This window comes from Cardiocondyla obscurior, linkage group LG10, assembly GCF_019399895.1.
Source record: "Cardiocondyla obscurior isolate alpha-2009 linkage group LG10, Cobs3.1, whole genome shotgun sequence".
Taxonomy (NCBI): domain Eukaryota; kingdom Metazoa; phylum Arthropoda; class Insecta; order Hymenoptera; family Formicidae; genus Cardiocondyla; species Cardiocondyla obscurior.
In genome coordinates this window covers 264,712-289,097 of record NC_091873.1, presented here as the reverse complement: position 1 = coordinate 289,097, position 24,386 = coordinate 264,712, and the positions used below count along the sequence as shown (strand labels likewise).

Here is a 24,386-nt window from a genome sequence, read left to right as displayed (position 1 = left end):
TTTACATAATATACATTAATTTTTTATATTGATATTAATTACAATTGTTTTAGATGCAACAATTTCGTATTCAAATTTTGCACAGGCCAGTGACATTCTACTTATTTGGTTTGACAATGGATAATCATATCTTAAGTATGGTTTGTATTAAATTATATGATATAAAATATCGATACTCAAATAATTAAAATAATTAAGTTTTTTTGTAGAATGTCTGTAAATTATATCGATCTTTCTATTTAATTATACTACACAATTTTATTATTTTTATAGATGTTGTCAACTGTAACGAATTATATGGTTATCATAATACAAGAAAGCAGTACACTAGAATCAAAGAGTGATTTAAAAAATACACATTTTTAGAAAGATTTTGTCACAAAATTATTCTTTAAAAATAATTAAATTGCAAAAGTATTAATGTTGCATTTAAAAGTATATTGTAATGTGTTACTATAATAAAAGCCACGTAAAATGAAACGATATTGTAATCTATTTAGTTGAGATTTTATGTATAATAACGTGCGCGTAACGGTCGCACAATTTGTCTAGTACTAAAATATACTGTTCAATTTAGCGGATAAAGACAACTCCCTGAATACATATGTGTGTATACAGGGTGTCCCATAGTAAAGTATCGTAATTGCAGGAGTAGGTAGGGCTTGTCAAGACAAATAGAAAAGTCTTATACCATTTTGTAAAATTTTTAATCGTTATTGAGAAAAAAATTAATTTGTCTAGCGCAAGAGCGACAAGAAAGCTACGCGTGAATGAGCGCGACAAGCGACGGCACCATTTTTAGCTACTTGCCTGTCGCGCTCACTCACGCGTGACATTTTTGTCGCTCTTGCGCTAGACAAATTAATTTTTTTCTTAATAACGGTTGAGAATTTTACAAAATGGATTAAAATTTTTCTATTTATCTTGACAAGCCCTACCTACTCCTGCAATTTCGATTCTTTACTATGGGACACCCTATATAATATACAGGGTGTTTGGTTGAGTAGTGAGCATCTCTTAGTTATAGAAATTCTCAATCGTTATTGACAAAAAAATTAAAATGCATAAAATGTATAGGCGTAAGAGCGACAAGGAAGCTGTGCGTAAGTGAGCGCGACAGGCGAATGGCTAGAAATGGCGCCGTCGTCTGTCGCGCTCACTTACGCACAGCTTCTTTGTCGCTCTTACGCCTATACATTTTATGCATTTTAATTTTTCTCAATAACAATTGAAATTTCGCAAAATGGTACGGGACTTTCCTATTTGTATTTTCGAGTTCTATCTATAACTACGAGATGTTCACTACTCAACCAGACATCCTGTATTGATGTATTACATGTATAAGACAACAGTATTAAACAATTTATTATACAAAAAAGTTTGTCATTGGAGTCGGTCATAAAACGACACTGCGATTGACACAATTAAACTTTTTTGTCCATATAAACAATTCGCTTAATTAACAAATGGTTTGCTTGAAGACGAAATAAACGATTTTTATTTTTTCCTAACAACATAGGTATTACGGTTGTTTTTAACACGGCATCAAAGAAGAATTATTTAAATAAATATGTAAAAAATTATTTAAACAATTAATTTTGCAAATAGAGTCACTCATCGGATTCGGTTCTTGGACGACGCTGCGAGTGACACGGTACAAATTTTTTTCAATATTGATATTTTCTTAATTAACAAATGGATTTCTTAAAAACCAAGTATCGGAATTGCATAATTTTTTTTATTTAACATCATAGCATCGTTCTACGTTTGATTCCGATGAGTGACTTTTTTGCAAAATTAATTGTTTAAACAATTGAAATTACTTCTCTTCAATCTTAAAACACAATATTAGATTCTTGGAGTCAATAGCAGCAATAGTTAACTGATTTCGACCGCTTTCGTAAAAGAAATTAATTTGTTAACTAAGTACAGTCCCGAAAAGTGTTAAACATAGGAATATCCCAGTGAACATGCATGTCTTAAAGATGAAATCATTTTTGAGACGTCTTTAAGACTTAACCGAAAGACATCTTTAAGACAATTTTAGACATGTCGTGAAGACGTCTTAGAAAAGACGTCTTAAAGACGATTTTTCAAGACGTCTTAACGACACGTTAAGACAACATTAAGACGACTTTAAGACTTAAAAATCCGGGCGTCTTATAACTCAAAAAATGTTCGAGGTAAGGTATATTAATCACGTATATTACAATTGTATTTGAATTTTGCTTCCACGAGATGACTATTTTCTAATACAATTTTGTAATAAATATTTTGAGTTCCTACATATTCACAAAATATTTGTCAGTAATTTATGTTCTATTTTAATAGGAACGAATTATACTACGCAAAAATGAAATATTTATAAAAATATAATAATTGTAAAATATATGTATAAATTGTTTTATATGTATAAAATATAATAATTGTAAAATACATATGTATATAAATATATTTTTATACATATGTATTTTTATTATTATATTTTTATACATATATTTTTAATTAATGTATTTTTATATTTTTATTTTTTAATTAATGTTTTTATACATGTATTTTTCAAGTAATGTATTTTAAAATATATTACTAAAAATACATATAAAAATACATTACTTAAAAAATACATGTATAAACATAAAAATACATTAATGTGTAAATACGTGTTAATATAAAATTGTATTTTTAAATTGTATTTTTATATGTATTAAAAACAATATTAATTTCTGTATTTTTATTGCAATTAAATTAATAATTATAAAGTTGTCTTAAACAATTGAAAAGTCGTCTTACGTCTTAAAGACGTCTTAAACATGTCCTAAAAGACGGAATTAAGACTTCTTTAAGACGTCTTAAATGTGTCTTGAAAACCTTTAAGACGTCCTGAGACATTTGGCGTCAGAAAACGGGTCGTAAGACGTCTTTAAGACGTCTTTAAGACGTCTTATAGACAGTTCTGAAAGACGTCTTGTAAAATTTAAGACGTCTTTAAGACATCTTTAAGACGTCATAATGTTCACTGGGATGACTTGCTCTAATAACTTTTAAACATTAAAAAAGTTATATTTTAAAATACACGATTTTCTTATGTACATTTTACATTTAAATAATTAAGAACATAAATTTTTTATGTGCACGCGTATTTTATAATATTTGTTTAATAAATTGATTTTAACATCGCGGTATAAGTTAACCCAGTGAACATTATGACGTCTTAAAGATGTCTTAAAGACGTCTTAAATTTTACAAGACGTCTTTCAGAACTGTCTGTAAGACGTCTTAAAGACGTCTTAAAGACGTCTTACGACTCGTTTTCTGACGCCTAAAGGATGTCTCTCAGACGTCTTAAAGGACATTTTCAAGACACATTTAAGACGTCTTAAAGAAGTCTTAACGTCTTTTAGACATGTTTAAGACGTCTTTAAGACATGTGCAAGACGACTTTCAGACGTGTTTAAGACAACTTTACGCGTTCCCATAATTAATAATAATTATTAATTTAATTGCAATAAAAATACAGAAATTAATATTGTTTTTATATTTGTTTAATTACTTAAAATACATATATAAAAATACAATTTTAAAAAAATACAAGTATATTAACACATGTATTTTAATTAATGTATTTTATGTTGTACATGTATTTTTAAGTAATGTATTTTTATATATGTATTTTTGAGTAATATATTTTAAAATACATTACTTGAAAAATACATGTATAAAAACATTAATTAAAAATAAAAATATAAAAATACATTAATTAAATATATGTATATATATTGTAAAATACATATGTACTATATATTTGTACGTAGTAAAAATAATTCGTTCCTATTAAAATAGAACATAAATTACTGACAAATATTTTGTGAATATGTAAGGAACCTTCAATTTTTTAAAAATATTTATTACAAAATTGTATTAATAATGAAAATAGTCATCTCGTGGAAGCAAAATTCAAATACAAAAAGATGCTCGAGGGAATTGTAATATACGTGATTAATATTTTTCCTTACCTCAGACATGATAGTTTGCACGAACGATCGTGATAACTTTTTGAGGTTATAAGACTTACAAATCGCGCGGATTTTTCAAATGTCTTAAAGTCGTCTTAATGTTGTCTTACAGACGTGTCGTTAAGACGTCTTGGAAAATACGTCTTTAAGACGTCTTTTCTAAGACGTCTTCACGACATGTCTAAAAATTGTCTTAAAGATGTCTTTCGGTTAAGTCTTAAAGACGTCTCAAAAATGACGTCTTTAAGACATCTTTAAGACATGCATGTTCACTGGGAATGTAATAAAAAAAATATTCATTTTGCAGGGATGGACGAAAGGGATTAAGAAGGGTTTAATAAAAGTATACATTTTGATAAAAACAATAATATTTGTATTAACATTATTTATTTCATAAGTTTATTTGGTTTATCAGGAGAGACAGGAGATATGGTACACGGACCACCAGAGATAGCGTTCGGCGGTACGCTAGTCTCTCCGATCTGAGGCGACGGCGGCATGCGTAGAAAGCTGCGGGCGCATTTGTTTATTTTTGCCGCAAAGATTTCAATACGTATCAAAATCATTGCGGCAAAAATAAAACAAATGCGCTCGCGATTGTCCCCTTTTGAGTTAACTCAGATAACATCTTTATAAACACCGTCGCCGCCGCGGCCGGCCCCTAAGTTGCTTAGAGCTCATTCGCCGAAACCGCTCGCCAATCATTATTATTCGATTCGGCTACTTTCTGTAGAAAACTAAACAATGCCATCGCCGCGCCAAGCCCAAAGATTTCTTAGCGTTCATTCGCCGAGACATTATAATTTTTATAAAATCAACGGTGACAAATTTTGCATAATTGTATAGGACTTTTCGTCTTGAATTATTATTGTCTATCCCAAAATTTCGGGAGAGACAAAACGAACCGGACACCCTGTATATCTGTCCTCTTCTGAAAGCCGAGCGAAACCGAGCGAAGCCGAACGAAGCGCGCTCACCGACAGGACGCTGGCGTGTGTGCGTGGTTCCCCACTCCAGCAACATCGATGTTGCTCGGAGCTAAAATTCCCATCACTGGCCATACAGCATGCAAGATTTAAGAAGGGAAACTGACTCTGTCTTTTCCGACCCAACAAAATTTCGGCTAACTTCCATTAATTAATTAAAATATGTTTAAATTACTCACAAACGTTAAAAAAGGCACTTCATACCTTTTTAGACAAGCTTTAAACGATTCCATATGAGGACTTTGTTAATTTAATATGTTCCGGCTAACTTCCAACCAAAAAATTAATTTATTAATTATAATTAAACGGATGACTCACAAATAATTTTAATTGCACTTCAAATATCTTCAAACGAAATACAAACGATTGCATATGGAGAAAATTAAAAATTTAATTAAGTTTCAGTCAAGTGTGTGAATATTATTTTCTTCGAGTTATTTCATAAATGTCGGAATTTATAACTTTTTTGAAATTATACAATATACATTAATTTATTTTTACAAAATGTAATAATATGCGATGATAATTACGACGTAGAAGTTACGTATCTGTTTGTGGGAAATGCTCACGATAGAGTTTTCATTCAGAGTCACATGTTGAATGCAATTGATAGTTGAAGCATCTTGCGAAGTAATTCTGGACACTGCTGACGATGTGGTGGTATAGTATGGATCGACCAGGTGTTTGTTTCCTAGTTAATACCGCTGAAAAGTATTTTTTTTGGTTTATATGACAGTGCCAAAGTCGCTGCGAGAACAGTGAATTACACCTTTCAAATTAAAATGCCAAAGTATTTAAAATAGAATAGACTCGTTATGTCCAGAAAGTTTAAAATATTCAATGATGGAAGAAGAGCCTGAAGTAATAGAGCATTTTTGTGGAGTATATTTACTGTATTGTATGAATCCAAAGTACAAGGGAAGAACTTATATAGGTTATACTGTAGATCCAAAACGAAGGATTAAGCAACATAATGCTGGTAAAAAGCATGGTGGAGCTTGGAAAACTAGTAACAGAGGACCATGGTAATTCTTATGTATATATATATATATATATATATATATATATATATATATATATATATATATATATACACACATATAGAGTGTCCCAGGGTTGTTGACGCTCGTAGTTAGATCTCGATAAATTAAACATAAAAGTTCTATATTATTTTACGTTTTTTTAAATTAGAGTCGAGATATAAATTTTTTTAAATTAATAAAATACAGCTAATAAGTTTCACGTTCTCGTAGAAAAAAGCACAGCCTACTCTAACACGCATGAGCCAAAAATTGTTTCTATAGCGGCAAGATAGCCGGCTCGGTACATTTACAATCGAGCGTCGACCCATGTGTGTTAGAGTAGACTGTGCTCTTTTCTACTAGAGCGTGGAACTTATTCGCTGTATTTTATTAATTTAAAAAATTTATATCTCGACTATAATTTGAAAAAACGTAAAATGATATAGAACTTACGTTCAATTTGTTGAGATCTATCACCCCACGAGCGTTGTCACACTAATCACCCTTATATATATATATATATATATATATATATATATATATAGATATATATATATAGATATATATATATATATATATAATAATTGTTAAATACATACATAATCAATTTAATAAACAGTAATAAGTATTTTCGCTTGCACACTTTCTGAATTAATTGTCATATTTAGGAACATGGTATTGATTATTCATGGATTTCCCAATAGCACTTCTGCTCTTAGAGTAAGTTTTAGTTTTTATTTTTTTAAGACTTTAAAACAAGGATGGACTACTATGATATTTATTACAGTGTTGTTTATTTTTATAAATTAACATGGAATTGTTTTAGTTTGAATGGGCTTGGCAACATCCGCATATGAGTAGACGATTAAACACATTCCCAAAAAAATCGTCACAGAAGAAATTTGATTTTTGTTTGACAGTTTTGTCTGAAATGTTGAAAATTGGACCTTGGTGTCGTCTACCTTTGACAATACGATGGATGGACTATGAATTTTCCAAAAATTATCATAAATACATATCTCCACCATTACACATGCCCATATGCTATGGCAAAGTTACTAGTTCTAAAGTTAAGCAAATGCAAAGAACAAAAGAAAATAATGTTCCGTCACAAGAATTATACTTTCCAGTGGAAAAGCCCTTGATGTTATGTGTTCTTTGTAATTTGATCTTGATAGAGAAAGATTCTGTTATTTGCGTAAAACCCAAATGTCTTTTAACTGCTCACTTAATTTGTTTAGCGAAAGAATTTGGTGTGGATGAAATGATTTTACCGATTGGAGGTACTTGTCCTTCTTGCAAATCTAACGTTCTTTGGGGAGATCTTATAAGAAAAAAGAACGGTTGTTATCAAAACCTTGAAGAAATTAATAGTGATTTTTTCAGTGATAGCGATTTATAAGTAACGTTTTACATAATTATCTATAAATAAGTAGAAATATTTTTAATTTGTTATCTTAAATCAGTAATATTTTAACGTCAATGGTATGTATAACGTGGGCCGACATTAATTCACATGGCATACGACATACGGCACATTAACTGTTACACGGACACATCAATCCCATTCGGTGGACATTGGCTTACTGTGTAATTAGCACACGCTACGTCTAACTGTTAGTAGAACTTGTACGTGATTAAACAGTATACCATTCATATCGAAATATTCGAGGAATGTTTATGCGAAGGAAAAAAATGCGTTAGTCTAATTTCTTTTATCTTTCTCGCAAGTTTGTCGCATACTAATTTTCTCGACTAGCCATAACTAATGTAGATAAACTTTTTTACGAATCGAGATTTATAATAATAATAATAATAATGCACGTTGTATAAATCGATAATACGAAAATTAATCAAGAAAAATTTTATTGCCAGAATTGTTATTCTTTTAAAGAAAAATATTATATAATTAATTCACATTTGTTATATTTATTAATTGTATAAACAGATATTTTTTAGAACTATGCAATACTGTATAAGTTTAGTTAAACATTCGATTATTACATAAATTAATATTAAACTTTCAGTTTTTTTAACAAATTAATAATTTTTTAAAGAAAAATCTGATCGACGAAATACGTTTTACAATAGATTATACCAAATTATCGTTTTATATTATTGGTACATATAAATTTGTAATAAAATTTGTTAACTACTGAAATAATACAAAACGCAATTCTATGTTGCAAAATGACTGGGTTTTTTAATATTTAAGATTACTTATATTATTGTTAAACTAAAATTGTTTTTACTATGGTAAAATAAATAAATAAATAAATAAATAAATAATTCCTCTTTAACAATAACATTACGCTTTCCGTCTCACTTATCGATATGCATAACGATGTGTTTTATAATTACAAGTTTTCACAGTAATTATGGAAATCATCATTCGATTTACTTTTATTAACCGTTAGAATTGATTACTTTTTAAGTATGGGGTAAATCCAGTTCTATGTATGTACATACCCAACAAACACAATATTACACGTAACGTACATGTTAGTTGTAATTTTCTACTCAATAATGTAATTGTTATATAACACATGTATTTGCTGAGTACGTACGGTCCAATACATTTCATTAAACAGCGAAATAAACTAAAATAATATTGTGATTGTATCAAATTATTTGAAAGTGGTTTTAAACTGGTTTTACACTTTCCAAAGATTAAGGATTGATTTCATTTTTATCCGAAGATTTCCCTGAACTAGAATCAATCGATAAAATTGATAGTGCATACTTTTATGGTAAATGAAATAAGCGGAAAGCGGAAACAAAGTAATTAACTATTCGTATCTTTACCCCTAGCAATCAGTGCACATCTATCTACCAAAATTGCCACGGATAACGGTATACAAAATCATTTAAAAAGCCTTTTACACAAGATCGATAGAGTTACGATTCAATTGTAACCTAATGTTTCATCACGCCACAAGCGAGACTTTTTAATGAGAAGTTTTTAAACGTTTCACATTAACGTGTAACAAACAGAATCTGAAACCTTTTTGTTCGCTATTTCCACCCTAATCGATAAAATTCTTGAGTAAATCTTATTAATAGTAATTAAATTAGAAAATGAAAGAGTCTTTGCAAAAGTGTATCGGAAAAAATAAATTCTGAAATATCCAATGTTAAAAACCATCGAAGGTGCGCGCAATTAGACTAAAAGTTATCTAATTTAGAAAATATCAGGTACAATCAAGTCATCCTCTCCATAATCCTCATTGTATTCCTCAGCTCCAGGAGGCACAAAAATTCCGCCAAGAACACCCGAGAGATTCTCGCCCAGTCCCATTGCGGAAGCAACCCCGAAGACCAATCTCATCATCAGCAGCCGCATAAAATTCACCACGTTAGTCTCTTTGGTCTGCAAGGACAGCTGCGTCGTTTTCTTCGATCTGCTATCTGCATACTCAATCTATGAATGTTTAAATAACTTTTAAAATATTTCATCAAAGAACAATGGACAAATTATTAAAGGAAAAAAAAAAAGAAATTTAATAGAATTACTCGATATCCAGGATCAGCTGATCAAACCGAATTTACGATTAATGGAGATGAGTAACGATAAATAAGATAATGGCAATGACAGCGACTCGAAATCGAAAACGAGCCGAATCTCGTCAATTGTCAAACAGATGGAAACAGATGAAAAATAAGAAAAGAGAAAAATTTGGAAAGACTTGTACTCACGCTCGTGCATACGAGCAAAATTCCTAGCAAGACTATCCGAGCTCTCATCCTGCGCTTCTTAGTGCGCACGATAATAAATTTCGACGACGAGGGAGCCGGCCGGCCGTTGCGGCAGCTCGATGGCGATTCAAGAAAAACAACGCCGCGGTGCTTGCATACGAGCGAAGCATTCGCACAACGAACGATCTATCGCGGAACGTTCGCCAAATAGAACTGAGGAAAATCGAACGAGCGGCCAGTCGTGACTCGTAACGTGAGACGGCGAGAGGCGAGAGTTTATTCCACCTCGGCCTTTATTCCACCACGGCGCGCGGTCGTGCGGCTCGAGAAGAGAAGCGGGCAGAACAGTCGAAACGCGATGACCCGCTCTCCCGAACGGCCAAGCGAAATCGACGCGTCGTCGATATACACACCGCCGACTAAGACGATGATCGCGGAGAACCTAAGGTATTCTACGATAACGGTACACTCCAGGAAAAAAAAGGCATCCAGGCCAGTCCACACGCGCCATAAGGTTGGACGCCAGTCATCGAACGTCTTAGCTTGCCATGTACGACATGCGCGTTTATCGCTGCATCACGCGTTTTCACGCTAGATCTCAGCAAATACCATATTATATTTATTATCCACCATCCACTGCAATCGCGACGAAATTTCAAACGGTCGTTAGGTTGTTCTTTCGACTGGAATTATTATTAATATTCCCAACAGATGGATTATTTATTTATAATATTATTTTAGTATCGTTGGTATTTTAAATAATTAATATCCCTATTTATATATTGTCGTATCGGGCGACGTATCGTTACGTTATCGTACGTAATCTCTCGCTGTTTTCGCGACTTATTATTCTTATTTCTGTATTCTTATACAAGATTATTATCAACTCTGTTGCGTTCCTATTACACGGGAATATAATGCGCGCGCGTTAGATCCCGAAGAACCGCATCACCTGCTAGAAAACGTACAAGAAATTAGCCTGAATTGTAAGCGCCGATGAAATCTGGCACGGATCGTTAACTGGCGCATCATCCATCCATTCGTGCCGTATATTACGCGATGTGTTACGAAATTTTTTTTTCCCCATCGTAATAACGCCATCCGTCGTTCTCGCGATCGTTTCAGATATTTATACTTGAGAGTATAACTTTTAATTGAATTTTGAGATGCGCCTGCCTGCCTGCCTGCCTGTCATCATTCTGTTTACTTTTCAATTAATCTTTTTTTTTTCCTACGGAATAATTAGCTATTATGCCAATTTGGACTGGTCAAATCGCCTAAAATCGAATGGCAACGACAATGACGCGGATAAAGAAGGAAGTTTCCCCTTCAAATTCAATAGTCGATCTTGGCAACGTAACGTGCACCGATGAAAGGCAGGATGCGGCTGAGACCGGACGTAACAAACTCGGCATACGCAAACAGTTCCAGAAACAAAGGTAACACCCAGCTAGCTCGGTTGTCGTCATTACCGTGCCGCTATGACTTCTTACACCCTGTCACGATTAAAATATAATACTGCTAAGTACGGTACGCCTTCTAAATTCTGCCATTGTGCACAGATAGCCATTAAACGTCCACGAAGCCTCGTTAGTTGACGCCTTTTCCTACTATCTTGTTTTAGCAACAAAACACAAGAAAACAGATACTTGTACCATTTCAATTAAGAAAGTGAGAAAAACTAAAATCATTAATTTGCACGAATCGTGGGAGAGATACCTATTTAATTTAATTTAATGTGTATTTTTTATGTAGCGTGTAAGCGTGTAAGCGTGTAAATTCGAATGAAATGAAATAATGAAAGTCAGGATCGATCGACGTGTCTTTCTGCTATTATGACACGAGCTGCATACAACTGCATACGTTACGTATACGGCGATCAAATGTTGGCGGAGTTCATAAACCTAGTCGGAACATTATCTGTGACTCGAGTAACACGCAGCCCGCGAATACATTTTCCGTAAGCATTCCGCGGAAATGACTATCATTTGTGGCATCTAGTTCGTGCTGAAATTCACATTGTTAACACGTACGTTTACAAGCATTTTTACGCCAAGCCTTCTATTTCAATTGACCGCGTAAAACAGAGAGACACCGCGCAATCATTCGCAATTAGCGCGAACGCATCATTAAATTCGATGTCTTCCATCTGGCTCAGCTTGAAAATGGAAAAATTGATAATCCGTTATCGTCTCCCTTTCTCTTTATCTTCTCCTCCCACTCTTCTTCTCTTTTTCTCTTTCCTCCGATTTTTCTTCTTTGCGCTTTGCGCGAGATAAAATTTTTATTATAATAATAGGGTAAAAATGATAAAGCGGCGATTCGCTTATTTATATAGCCGCATCAACCGTGGAATATTGATGATTATTGACAGAAGATCGTTCGTTTCTCGTATATACCGCATGCCAGCGCACATACATCGTTATAGGTATTGGAACAATAGGTCGTCCTCCTCTGATTCATCCGCCATTCAGTTTCTTCCTTTACGCCTCACGTCCTGCAGGAGAAACAACTCCTCCTCTCTCTGTCAGTGCATGCTTTACCTTGGTGCATGACACTTTGAATCTCGTGTCGGATGGAGCTCGGTTTTCTCTCTAATTTCACATAAACAAACCATTTATTTAACCGCTTGTTCTCCACCTAGTCCTCAACCAATTTTAATAAATCAAGTAACAAACTTTCAGTAATTTTTCCAACGTTAACTATCGTTGTATAAAACAAAAACTTATTAATTTTTTTTTAATATACAGATGGAACAAATGCTCGTTTTAAATGGAGGAGGGGTGTTTCCCTAGTTGTTCATTTAAAACTGCTCATTCGGATTTATCTCAAAAAATAAATAAATGTGACATTGTATGTGGTGTACCGTATTGCGGGGCGCGTCGCACTTTTAACGAACGAAGTTTCGGTCATTGGGTTATCAGGGGTTGATGCGGAGAGATCGCTGCTTACGATGAATGCGGAGGAAACTAAAGTGGGCTGCTTTCAAATGGTGTTAGTGTTGCTACTCGGAGTAAACTATGTCATCGTCGCCATGAGTCACGCGTTGCCGGTTTTCCACAACTATGCACCAAAATTTTACTGCCAGGTGAGACGTGCGAATTGCAGACACTTATTTCGATGTAAGACAAAGCTGTTGTTTTAATTAAGTAACATAAAACGTAAGCCTATAATACCACTCGAATGTAACGATAGAAAATTATTTTGAATCGTTAATACATCAATTTAAGCGATATTAACAATGGTGTTTAAAATAAGAAAATTCTCTATTATTTGAAATTGGATAACGTGATATCGCGCAAGCAAATTACTATTATATTTTAGGCAAAAGATTCAACAAATAAAAGGTTTGGCTGTCAAACTGCGAACAACTCGTTGGTCACTGCCAATTTAACTTCGTCGCAAGTGCACCTGATTACATCCTGTTCTGGAAAATATCATTTTGTAACGGAGTTTACAGAGAGCAGCGTAGTCACTGAATGGGGTTTAGTGTGCGAAAAACAATACTTGTCTCATCTCGGGCCGATCGTTTATTACGCAGGGGTAATTCTGGGTGCGTGGATTACTGGAATTCTAACTGATCGCATTGGCAGATTTCCAGTTCAAGCGATATGTCTTTACGCGCAAGGGACGATGGCAGTAGCACTTTACGTTGTGCAGGTACAAAATTTTATGTTTATCGTAACATCATTAAGATTATTATTCAATATTGCAAACTTGATACTACTAAAAGAAGAAAAAAAAAGGGAGTTAAATGCATAAAAATGTTAATTTGAAGATTTTTAAAGAAGACGAAATTTGTGACTTTAGAACTATCCTACGTTTTTGGCACTGCGAGGTCTTCAAGGAGTGTTTGTCCAGGGTTTGCAGAATTCCACATACATTCTCTCCCTCGAACTATTTCCAGCGCGATTTCGCACTTTCGTTGCATTAATGATGCAGATCTCCTGGTCAATCGGTCTCATACTGCTTGCAGTACTTAGCTACGTGATACCTGATTGGCGAATTTTGCAGCTGGCCATTTCTGTACCCACCGCAATTACTGTGCTGTACATTTGGTAAGAAGAAAAAGAAGGAAAAATAGAAAACACCTCGAATGACGCAATCGCAAAAAGCAAATATCAAAGAATTTGAAATTTAAAAAAATATATATATTTTCCAAAAATATTTCAAATAATATTATATTTCTAAAATATTTAATATAATATAAATATTAAAAAAAATTAATTTTTTCTGACAGGATTATACCAGAATCACCGAGATGGTTGCTGGCCAAAGGAAAATCAACGGAGGCCGATATGGTTCTTGAAAGAATCGCAATATACAACAGCTGTTGCACTGGATTGCAGAAGAAGAATCTTCTTCAAGAAGCATGCGTGAAAAGTAACACAACGCCGATGAAACCAGAAAGGAAGTCGCGAGTCACCAGTATTGAACTTGAGAAAGCGAGGGCTAACGAAAACCAACGGGAAGAAACTACAGATTTGTTAAACAAATCGAAATTAATAGAACGAAAAATTATAGGTAAAACAATTAACGCGTCTTAACATTCGTTACATGTACAACGTAAGAATTATTAATTAATTTGTATTAATATATTAATATATTTGTCTCGATATTTATTATTAATAGAAAATATGCTTTAGAAAACGCTTTGGAAATCAATTCAACCAACTCGAGGAACAAATTTTCCAACATGGAATTACGCGAAAAGACTAAAGGAGATTTTGACAAGAAGCATTTGCCTTCGAGTTCCAAGTGCGATCAAAACTCAAAGACGATTGCACAATCAGAATGCGAACAGAAAGTTGCTGCAAAATGTATAGAAGAGGTAGTCCTACGTAGAGTAAAAAAAAGAAAAACTGATAAAAATGAAGAGAAATCAGAAACGGCTGTTAAGAAACAGACCGCAAACGAGCTCAGTTCAACCTTCAAGAATGCAATTAAACCGTCGAGATTAAGAAGATACAGTGCTATAATGATTTGTCAATGGTAAAATGTTTTAAAAAGTAATTCTTTAGCTCTTTCTTTGACAGCTCTATTTATTTTATCCTTAGACTACCATACAGCATTAATGCTTTTAATTTGAAACCTCAACTGTACTTTATATCACTTAAGGTGGGCGTCTGCAACAGCGGACGGCATATCTAACAATCTGGCGCCAAGTTTTCCGATCAACAGGCATATCACGTTCGGTCTCGGCGCAATTCTCGAAATGGCAACGTACACATTTGTATACTTTATATTATCTAACTATGGTAGACGAGTGCCGATGTGCACATATCAATCTCTCAATGGTATTATGTATATTTTAATTGCGACTTTCTTAATTTTTATCACCACCACTTCACCATGGACAGGTGAGGATAATACATATACAGTTTCCTCTAATGTAGCATTATTACTCAACGTCATAAGAGTTTATTAAGTTTTACGTAGATTGTAAATATTTCTAAAGCATTAAATTTTTTATTTTAGATCTCGCAAAAACCATAATGACCCTGTTTGCCAGAGTGACGGTCATAAGTACTCTATCTATCGTCTACTTATACAGTGTTGAAATATCCCCGACGGTAATACGAAGTACCTGGTTAGGTTTGTGTGTGGTATGTGCGAATCTCGGCAATATGAGCATAATACTTTTACTGGTACGTCATTCATTTATCTCTGTTTGCAAAATTTTCAGTCCGATGAATTAAAATTCGCCTATTATAAAGTCATCTAACCAACATACAAAGGGTGCATTCATTTACGCAGCAGACAGCACAGGAACTGCACTAGTTTAGAATTTATCACTTTTTTCTTAATGTGCAAAAAGAAAAATAACTCCTGAACTGGTGCAGGAATTGCGTCGACTGCTACGTAAATAAATTTACCCATAATCCAAAATACATATTTACCGCTTTTTTTGTTTTTATTATAAAAAGGAATATGTATCACTTCCAATACAATTACTAGTCGTTGGATCGTTGTGCCTTGTCTCCGGCATGCTGGCTCTGATTTTACCAGAAACGTTAAACAAAGTTTTACCAGACCAAATAGCAGATATGAAAAATGCAATAAGCAGCGATAATTACAAGAGTGGCGATGTCGATACAGAAAACAATGCGAAGGAAGAGGTTTTAACAAAGAGACAAATTCTAAGAGAGAAACTTTTCGGAAGATTGGGTAGACAATGGAATTCTGGTAAACTTCACGGAAAATAAAAATACCGAGTAACTTATTCTTTTTAACACCCAAAAACCTTTTTCCTCAGTCACACTCTCATACACACAACCGCTCGCTCTGCTGTCGGAAACGAAAGTCTCATTAAAAAATTAATCACCTTATTTTCCAAAAGTAAGAATAATGCAATCAAAAATTTATGAATTAACACGATATTTTCGTAAAATTATTAATTTCGAAAAAGTATTAAAAAAAGAAGATTTAAAAAAAATAAATAAAATTATATTTTCTTCAGAATTTTTATCAAAGACACAAAGAAATACTAAAAAAAAAACAATAAGTTGTAAAGCGGAACTTTCGGGTCCGGAAAGCTCGTCGGAAGCCAGGGTACGAGTGAAAAGAACCGAGACGTGGTTAACGTAAAAATAAATGATTTATTATACTTGCTTAAGAACTAAGGAAATAATGTAAAGAAACAAATAATACAATAGCATAATAAGGAACTAAAAGTAAATGAAACAACGTCCGCCGGGAGCTGGATTTAACGCGGGAAACAGTTTGGGCCGCTTAGGCCGTATGACGTGTATCAATTCCGCGGACACGGGACGGGCCGTATCGTTCGGACAGTTTCCGCGGTCGCGAGTCGGCGGTGCCGGTTACAAGGTAGGCCGTTCAGGCCGTATCGGTCGGACAGTCTCCGCGGTCGCGAGTCGGCGGCGCAGATCACAAGGTGGGCCGTTCAGGCCGTATCGTTCGGACAGTTTCCGCGGTCGCGAGTCGGCGGCGCGGATTACAAGCTAGGCCGTTCGGGCCGTATCGTTCGGACAGTTTCCGCGGTCGCGAGTCGGCGGCGCGGATTACAAGCTAGGTCGTTCGGGCCGTATCGGTCGGACAGTCTTCGCGTTCGCGAGACGGCGGCGCGCAACGTAATCTACCTACGAGACTGAATGCTAGGGCCGCGTCGGTGAGAGAGAGAGAGAGCCGGGGAGCGCCCGGTCGAAGGAAGGCTCGGGAGCGCCCGAGTCTCGGAGATGTCGGTGTCGAGGACGGCCGGGAGCGCCCGATCGAAGGAAGGCTCGGGAGCGCCCGAGTCTCGGAGATGTCGGTGTCGAGGACGGCCGGGAGCGCCCGATCGAAGGAAGGCTCGGGAGCGCCCGAGTCTCGGAGATGTCGGTGTCGAGGACGGCCGGGAGCGCCCGGTCAAAGGAAGGCTCGGGAGCGCCCGAGTCTCGGAGATGTCGGTGTCGAGGATGGCCGGGAGCGCCCGGTCGAAGGAAGGCTCGGGAGCGCCCGAGTCGTGTAGAGCGAAGTCGGTTTCGAAGGCCGGGTGAGCCCGGTCGAGGAAAACTTGGGAGCGCCCAAGTCCTGGAGGATCGGATGCTGGGGTGCTCCCCAGCGCGGAAAAGGTGCCTCGTCTGCGCTCGAGGCGGCTTATATACCCGTGGGCCCGGGAGTGGGGGACACCCCACTCCCGAGCGGTCTGTGGCGGCGCGCGGTATGGGCGGTTGGACGGCCCGTGTTACCCGCTACGGTAATCCGCGCTACGCGCTGCGGGCGGCTGGTCAGCTTGAGCGTAAATTAAATTATGGCCGGGGCCGCGCGACGTTTTGGGCGAACGGTGGTGGTCGCGGCGCGGGATCTGAAAGTTCTTCGTGGCCACAGGCCACAAATAAATTAATTGTTCGAGATCCAGTATCTACATCAAGATTCCTCGAAAATAAATTTCGAGGAATGTTAGATTTTATATGTGCAAATAGTAATCCAATAGGAAAGGTTAAACATTATTTTTGGAAAAGGGAATATCAAGGAAGAGGAATACAACATATCCATTTAATTATTTGGATTGAAAATGCACCAATAATTGGTGAATCAACAAGTATGGAAGTAGGAGATTTCATTACAAAACATATTAATTGAAAAATACCTAATTCGAAATTATCTCCAATATTATATAAACGAGTAATAACACATCAACAACATAAACATAATGATTATTATTTACGAAATAAAAAAATAGGACGTAAAGTTGTACGAATTTGTCGATTCGGTTTTCCAAGACAAACAACCAAAACATTTTTAATGAGAGATGTAGTTAGTGCAATAGCTAGTCGTAAACAATTAAAACAAAAAGTAGATTGTATGATATATCTCGTACAGAAAAAGAAAAAAATATAAATGATTATAATCCAATTCTTTTTACTGCTTGGGAAGGAAATATGGACATTCAATTTATTGGAGAAAAATCAACTTTATTAACATGGTATATTACAAAGTATGTTAATAAAGCTAGCAAAAGTGAAATTGCAGATACTATTGCAGCGTGTAAAAATAATAAAAATAAATTATTAGCAAGTTATTTATAGAATATTGCATTACGTTTTACAAACAACAGAGAATGTGGAGCTTTAGAAGCAGTAGATACCTTATTAGGTATTCCATTATATGGTACAGATAAAAATACAACAATTAAATGGATTAATATTAATCAAATAAGATATAGAAAGGTTAAAAATAGAAAAGAAATGGAAACTTTAAATGAAAACTCCACAGAAATATTTTGTCCATCAATAATTGATGATTATTATATAAAAAGACCACATAAAATTGAAAAAAAATCTTTATATGAATTTTTCAAATGGTATGATATTACAAAAGTAAAACCAAGAGAACAAGGAATAGAATATTACGAATTAGAAAATATTAAATATATTAAAAGAAAGAAACGAGATAATTTAATAAATCATTTTAAATACGATGTAAAGACGCGCTCAGAAGAATATTTTTATGCATTATTGTTTTTATTTAAACCATGGCGAAAAATAGAAGATCTCAAAGAAGGTTGTGAAAGTTATACAGAAGCATTTCATAAAATAAAATTACATTTGGAAAAAGCATTGGAATATCATGAAAAAATAATAGAAATTCAAAATGCATTTGAAACAGCAAAACAATTAGTAAAAAATCAAATAGAAGAAAAAGAAAATAAAAAAGATACACAAGAAAATCCAGATAATACTATTGGAGTACAAAATGTTGTAGCAGAAGAGGCAATGCAAGATTTTAAAGATTTAGAGAAAATTAATGAAGAAGAAATTAATGTCAATAAAATGATTTCAAATTTAAATAAAGATCAAAAAAGAGTTTTTAAAAAAATCGTAAATACGGTATCATCAGAAACTAAAAAAATAAGATTATTTGTAAGCGGGGAAGGAGGAACTGGTGAAAGTTATTTAATACAAACAATAAAAAAATGGATAAAAAAAAATTTAAATAAAAAAACAGCAGTAGCAGCACCAACTGGAATTGCGGCATTTAATGTAAATGGATTAACAATACATAGATTGTTGCAATTACCAGTAGAACATGGTTATTCAGAAAAATATAAACCATTATCAGATCATGTAATAAAAGTTTTAAGAACAGAATTAAATGATGCAATTTTATTTATTTTTGATGAAGTATCAATGATTTCTAATATAACTTTGTTGTATATTCATTTACGTTTATCGGAAATATTTGATACAACAGATTGTAACGATGGATGGTTCGGTAATAAAAATATTTTATTGTTTGGAGATTTATTACAATTACCTCCTGTACATGGCGATTCAGTATTTAAAAAATTATCAGAAGAGAAAACAAATAAATTATTAGGATCATTAAATGTAGGGGAAACTTGCCTAATTCGTACCTGCGCTTAATTCGTACCACCACATTTATGGCTAAATTATAAAATATATGGTTGCATCTATAAACACATATTAAAACTAACATCCATTCGATTGTTTTTTACCATGGTATTTGTTAATTTCGTTTATCAACAAGAGTTTATCACACGAAATAAGTTTCTTGGACTTTTCCAGTAAAATTTCGGTATGTTTCATAAGAGTATTTTACAAAATCTATACAACATAAAATTAAAAGCGTGGTATTATATAAAAATGTATTTCTTTTAATATTATTTTTGTTGGTTTTGACGCGGATCAAATTGTTATAACCTTTAAATAATTATGTCCTAATTAATAAATTACTTTAAGCGTAATTCGTACCGGTACGATTTAAGAATAAAAACGCGTTTTCTTTCATTTTTTTCGACGTTAACTTTAAAAAATTTATTTTTATAAAATTAAATTTCAAATTTTATATTATTTACGAATATTTTTTCAGCATAAAATGGCTAAACGAAATTATAATACATGGTCTAAACAAGATATGGATGCAGCCATACAAAAGTACAATGAAGGTACTGTTAAATTTAACGAAGTTTGTCGTATGTATGGTATTCCGAAACCTACATTTTGACGTCATTTAAAAGGGTTAAATTCTCATAAAAGAATTGGAAGACCGCGGGATTTAACAGACGAAATGGAAAAAGAACTTGTTCGGCATATTTTGGAGTTAGAATCACGATTCTTTGGCTTAACTATAAAAGATTTGAGGCATTTAGCTTTTCAATTGGCTGAAAAATATAAACTTCCGCATTGATTTAATAAGGAACAGCAGTTAGCAGGCTGGAAATGGTATTACCAATTTAAGAAAACTCATTCAAAGATAACTTTAAGAACTCTCGAAGCGACTTTGATGGCGAGATGTAGAGGTTTTAACAAAAAAGTTGTGTTTGAATTTTTTGATATTTATGAAAAAATACTTGACGATTTTAAATTTACACCAAACTAAATTTATAACGTAGACAAAACAGGTCTCAGCACCGTTCATAAGCCTGCTAAAATATTAGCTTTAAAGGGAAAGCACCAAGTTGGTGCAGTTAGTAGTGGAGAACGCGATTTAAACACAACATGTATTTGTTGCATGAATGCAGCTGGAGAATTTATTCCTCCGATGCTAATTTTTAAGCGTAAGAGAATGACGGATGAACTTAAACGCGGTGGTCCACCAAATACTCTTTATACATGTTCTGAGAGTGGCTGGATTGTGAAATCACTATTTGTTCAATGGTTGCAACATTTCATAAAACATCTCAAATTACAAAAAGAACCACGTCAGCAGCAAATCCTCCTAATTTTAGATGGCCACACCACACATACTAAAAATTTAGAAGCAATAAATCTTGCCAGAGATCATGGAATTGTAATGCTTTCATTACCAGCTCATACCACTTATTAGCTTCAACCTCTAGACAGATCATTTTTCAAACCATTAAAATCATATTTCAATAAGGCGTGTGCCGCGTGGATGAGAAACAACCCTGGCAATTTAATTAAACAAGTAAATATTTCAGAAATTTTAAGAACTGCATATCATCAAGCAGTTTCCATGGAGACTGCAATTCATGGTTTCGAATCATGTGGATTGTGGCCATGTAATAGATATAAAATTGGAAATGATGAATACGTAATTCTGTTAGAAGAAGAAGAAGAAAAAACTACACAAAATTCAACTGAATCATCTATTAAATCAGAAATAGAAAATTTATCTCCACTTCGTACAATTCCGGCAAAAAATTCAAAAACAAATAACGCTAAAATACTTAAGCGATAAATAATATACAGCCATGTGTATGTAAATGAATTAAAACTACCAGAAAAGTCGTTATATAACAATGTACAGTTTAATCTTCTTAAGCTATCTGTTACAAAAGTTTAATAAATTTAATAAAAAATATTTATCACGTTTCTTATTCCATTTTCTGTTCCTACACATACATTGTACTCAGATCAGATATATTTTAAAAATCTATAATACTACCATATAATAATAATTAATCGTTTTTAATAATAAGTGGGGCATTTCAATAAAAACAATCATTTTCATGTATCAACATTATATACATTTTGGAATATAAAAACCACAAATGACATTTGTATATTGATATTAAATAACTTAAAAAAGGTTAATTTTGTCATTACAAATCTGAGAACTATGTGAATGAGTTCCAAACAAATTCCTATTTATTTCGGTTAATTTTACTTTCAAAAAACAATTTCTTTCTTTTTTAGTATGCATAAATAATGCACGAGCTCGATAAAAAAAAATTACAATGTATTTTCATTTAACCATTCAAATCGTGTAGAAAACATTTAAAACGCATTAAATTCTCAAGCAATAATTAATATTATAAAGTAATAATTATAAAGTAAGTAATAATTAATATAGAATTTTAGATAATTAATATAGATATAGAATATTAGATAATTAATATAAAATATAGAATATAGAATAATAAAAAAAATTACAATAATACGCAAAAAATTTCAGCATTTAATCTTATAATTATCGTATTTATTAGTAATACATTATCTTGCATTCGTTTTTATTTTCTTCACTGTCCATAATAATAAAGTTTTATCGCTTATTTATCCAAAAAACCAAAATAATATTTTTTAAATCTGGCAACGTAGCATTGTGCGGCACTTAAAGGAGATGCATACGAGTCTATTCTAAGCTTTTTACTTTCACCAGTAGCAGAGATATGGCCAAAAAACAAAAAAAAAAGATTTTATACTCTGTCAACGTAGCATTGTGCGGCACTTAACAGAGATGCATACGGGCCTATTCCGAGCCTTCTATTTTCACCAGTAATTGAGATATGGCCAAAATATAGATAAAAATATTTTTTAAATCTGGCAACGTAGAATTGTGCTGCACTTAAAAAAAATGCTTTCGGACCTATTCCGAGCCTTCTATTTTCACCAGTAATTGAGATATGGCCAAAATATAAAAAAAAATATTTTTAAAATCTGGCAACGTAGCATTGTGCGGCATTTAAATGAGATGCACACGGGCCTATTCCAAGGCTTCTACTTTCACCATTAGCCGAGATATATGCCAAAAAACGGAAAAACATATTTTTAAGATCTGGTAACGTAGCATTGTGTAGCACTTAACAGAGATGCACACGGGCCTATTTCGAGCCTTCTATATTCACCAGCAACCGAGAAATGGCAAAAGAACAAAAAAAATATTTTTTCAATCTGGCAACGTAGCATTGTGCGGCACTTAAGGGAAATGCACACGTGCCTATTCCGAGCCTTCTACCTTCACCAGCAGCAGAGATATGGCCAAAAAACAAAGAAAAATCATTTTAAAATCTAACATCATAGCATTGTGCGGCACTTAACGGAAATGCACACGAGCCTATTCAGAGCCTTCTACCTTCACCAGTAGCCGAGAAATGGCCAAAAAACAAAAAAAAATATTTTTGAGATCTGGCAACGTAGCATTGTGCGGCACTTAAAGGAGATGCACACGGGCCTATTCCGAGCCTTCTACTTTCACCAATAGCCGAGTTATGGCCAAAAAACAAAAAAAAATATTTTTGAGATCTGGCAACGTAGCATTGTGCGGCACTTAAAGGAGATGCATACGAGTTTATTCCAAGCTTTTTACTTTTACCAGTTGCCGAGATATAGTCAAAAAACGAAAAAAAAAATTTTTGAGATCTGGCAACTTAGCATTGTGCGGCACTTAAAGGAGATGCATACGAGTTTATTCCAAGCTTTTTACTTTCACCAGTTGCCGAAATATAGCCAAAAAACGGAAAAACATATTTTTGAAATTTGGCAACGTAGCATTCTGCGGCACTTAACGGAGATGCATACGGGCCTATTCCGAGCCTTCTATTTTCACCAATAATTGAGATATGGCCAAAATATAGAAAAAAATATTTTTGAAATCTGGCAACGTAGCATTGTGCTGCACTTAAAAGAAATGCTTTCGGACCTATTTTGAGCCTTCTACCTTCACCAGTAGCCGAGATATGCCAAAAAACGAGAAGAAATGTTTTTCAAATATGGCAACGTAGCATTGTGCAAAACTTAAAGAAAATTCATACGGGCCTATTCGAGCTCTTTACTTTCACCAGTAGCCGAGATACGGCCTAAAAACAAAAAAAAAATTTTTTTAATCTGGCAACGTAACATTGTGCGGCATTTAAATGAAATGCACACGGGCCTATTTCGAGCCTTCTATATTCACCAGCAGCCGAGAAATGGCCAAAAAACAAAAAAATATTTTGAGATCTGGCAACGTAACATTGTGCGGCATTTAAATGAAATGCACACGGGCCTATTTCGAGCCTTCTATATTCACCAGCAGCAGAGATATGGCCAAAAAACAAAGAAAAATCATTTTAAAATCTAACATCATAGCATTGTGCGGCACTTAACGAAAATGCACACGAGCCTATTCAGAGCCTTCTACCTTCACCAGTAGCCGAGAAATGGCCAAAAAACAAAAAAAAATATTTTTGAGATCTGGCAACGTAGCATTGTGCGGCACTTAAAGGAGATGCACACGGGCCTATTCCGAGCCTTCTACTTTCACCAATAGCCGAGTTATGGCCAAAAAACAAAAAAAAATATTTTTGAGATCTGGCAACGTAGCATTGTGCGGCACTTAAAGGAGATGCATACGAGTTTATTCCAAGCTTTTTACTTTTACCAGTTGCCGAGATATAGTCAAAAAACGAAAAAAAAAATTTTTGAGATCTGGCAACTTAGCATTGTGCGGCACTTAAAGGAGATGCATACGAGTTTATTCCAAGC

General features: G+C 34.0%; 3 protein-coding genes across 3 annotated transcripts; 2 read left to right on the top strand and 1 right to left on the bottom strand.

Annotated features, from left to right (window-relative positions):
* The first annotated feature begins 5,381 nt into the window (after positions 1–5,381).
* Positions 5,382–8,124, top strand: LOC139105942 (structure-specific endonuclease subunit slx1-like). The gene is made up of 3 exons (XM_070662301.1): positions 5,382–6,024; positions 6,690–6,741; positions 6,848–8,124. The coding sequence occupies exons 1-3, from the start codon at positions 5,840–5,842 to the stop codon at positions 7,421–7,423; spliced, it is 813 nt and encodes a 270-aa protein (XP_070518402.1). The 5' UTR covers positions 5,382–5,839; the 3' UTR covers positions 7,424–8,124.
* A 74-nt stretch (positions 8,125–8,198) lies between these two features.
* Positions 8,199–10,970, bottom strand: LOC139105943 (uncharacterized). Its single transcript, XM_070662302.1, has 2 exons — positions 9,718–10,970; positions 8,199–9,442 (listed from the first exon to the last, which is right to left on the bottom strand). Exons 1-2 carry the CDS (start codon positions 9,763–9,765, stop codon positions 9,203–9,205), a joined length of 288 nt encoding a protein of 95 aa, XP_070518403.1. The 5' UTR covers positions 9,766–10,970; the 3' UTR covers positions 8,199–9,202.
* A 1,684-nt stretch (positions 10,971–12,654) lies between these two features.
* On the top strand, positions 12,655–15,923 carry LOC139105941 (organic cation transporter protein-like). Its single transcript, XM_070662300.1, has 8 exons — positions 12,655–12,805; positions 13,042–13,377; positions 13,528–13,775; positions 13,958–14,241; positions 14,364–14,709; positions 14,836–15,077; positions 15,196–15,365; positions 15,645–15,923. The coding sequence occupies exons 1-8, from the start codon at positions 12,671–12,673 to the stop codon at positions 15,921–15,923; spliced, it is 2,040 nt and encodes a 679-aa protein (XP_070518401.1). The 5' UTR covers positions 12,655–12,670.
* The last annotated feature ends 8,463 nt before the right edge of the window (positions 15,924–24,386 follow it).

Excerpts from the sequence above, each read along its gene's own strand:
- LOC139105942 (XM_070662301.1), top strand. The coding sequence starts at position 5,840 with ATGATGGAAGAAGAGCCTGAAGTAATAGAGCATTTTTGTGGAGTATAT. Across the intron at positions 6,025-6,689 it reads ACTAGTAACAGAGGACCATG|GAACATGGTATTGATTATTC; the intron begins GTAATTCTTATG and ends TGTCATATTTAG. Across the intron at positions 6,742-6,847 it reads ATAGCACTTCTGCTCTTAGA|TTTGAATGGGCTTGGCAACA; the intron begins GTAAGTTTTAGT and ends GAATTGTTTTAG.
- LOC139105943 (XM_070662302.1), bottom strand. The coding sequence starts at position 9,765 with ATGAGAGCTCGGATAGTCTTGCTAGGAATTTTGCTCGTATGCACGAGC. Across the intron at positions 9,443-9,717 it reads TTTTGCTCGTATGCACGAGC|ATTGAGTATGCAGATAGCAG; the intron begins GTGAGTACAAGT and ends AAACATTCATAG.
- LOC139105941 (XM_070662300.1), top strand. The coding sequence starts at position 12,671 with ATGAATGCGGAGGAAACTAAAGTGGGCTGCTTTCAAATGGTGTTAGTG. Across the intron at positions 15,078-15,195 it reads CACCACTTCACCATGGACAG|ATCTCGCAAAAACCATAATG; the intron begins GTGAGGATAATA and ends TTTTTATTTTAG. Across the intron at positions 15,366-15,644 it reads TGAGCATAATACTTTTACTG|GAATATGTATCACTTCCAAT; the intron begins GTACGTCATTCA and ends TATTATAAAAAG.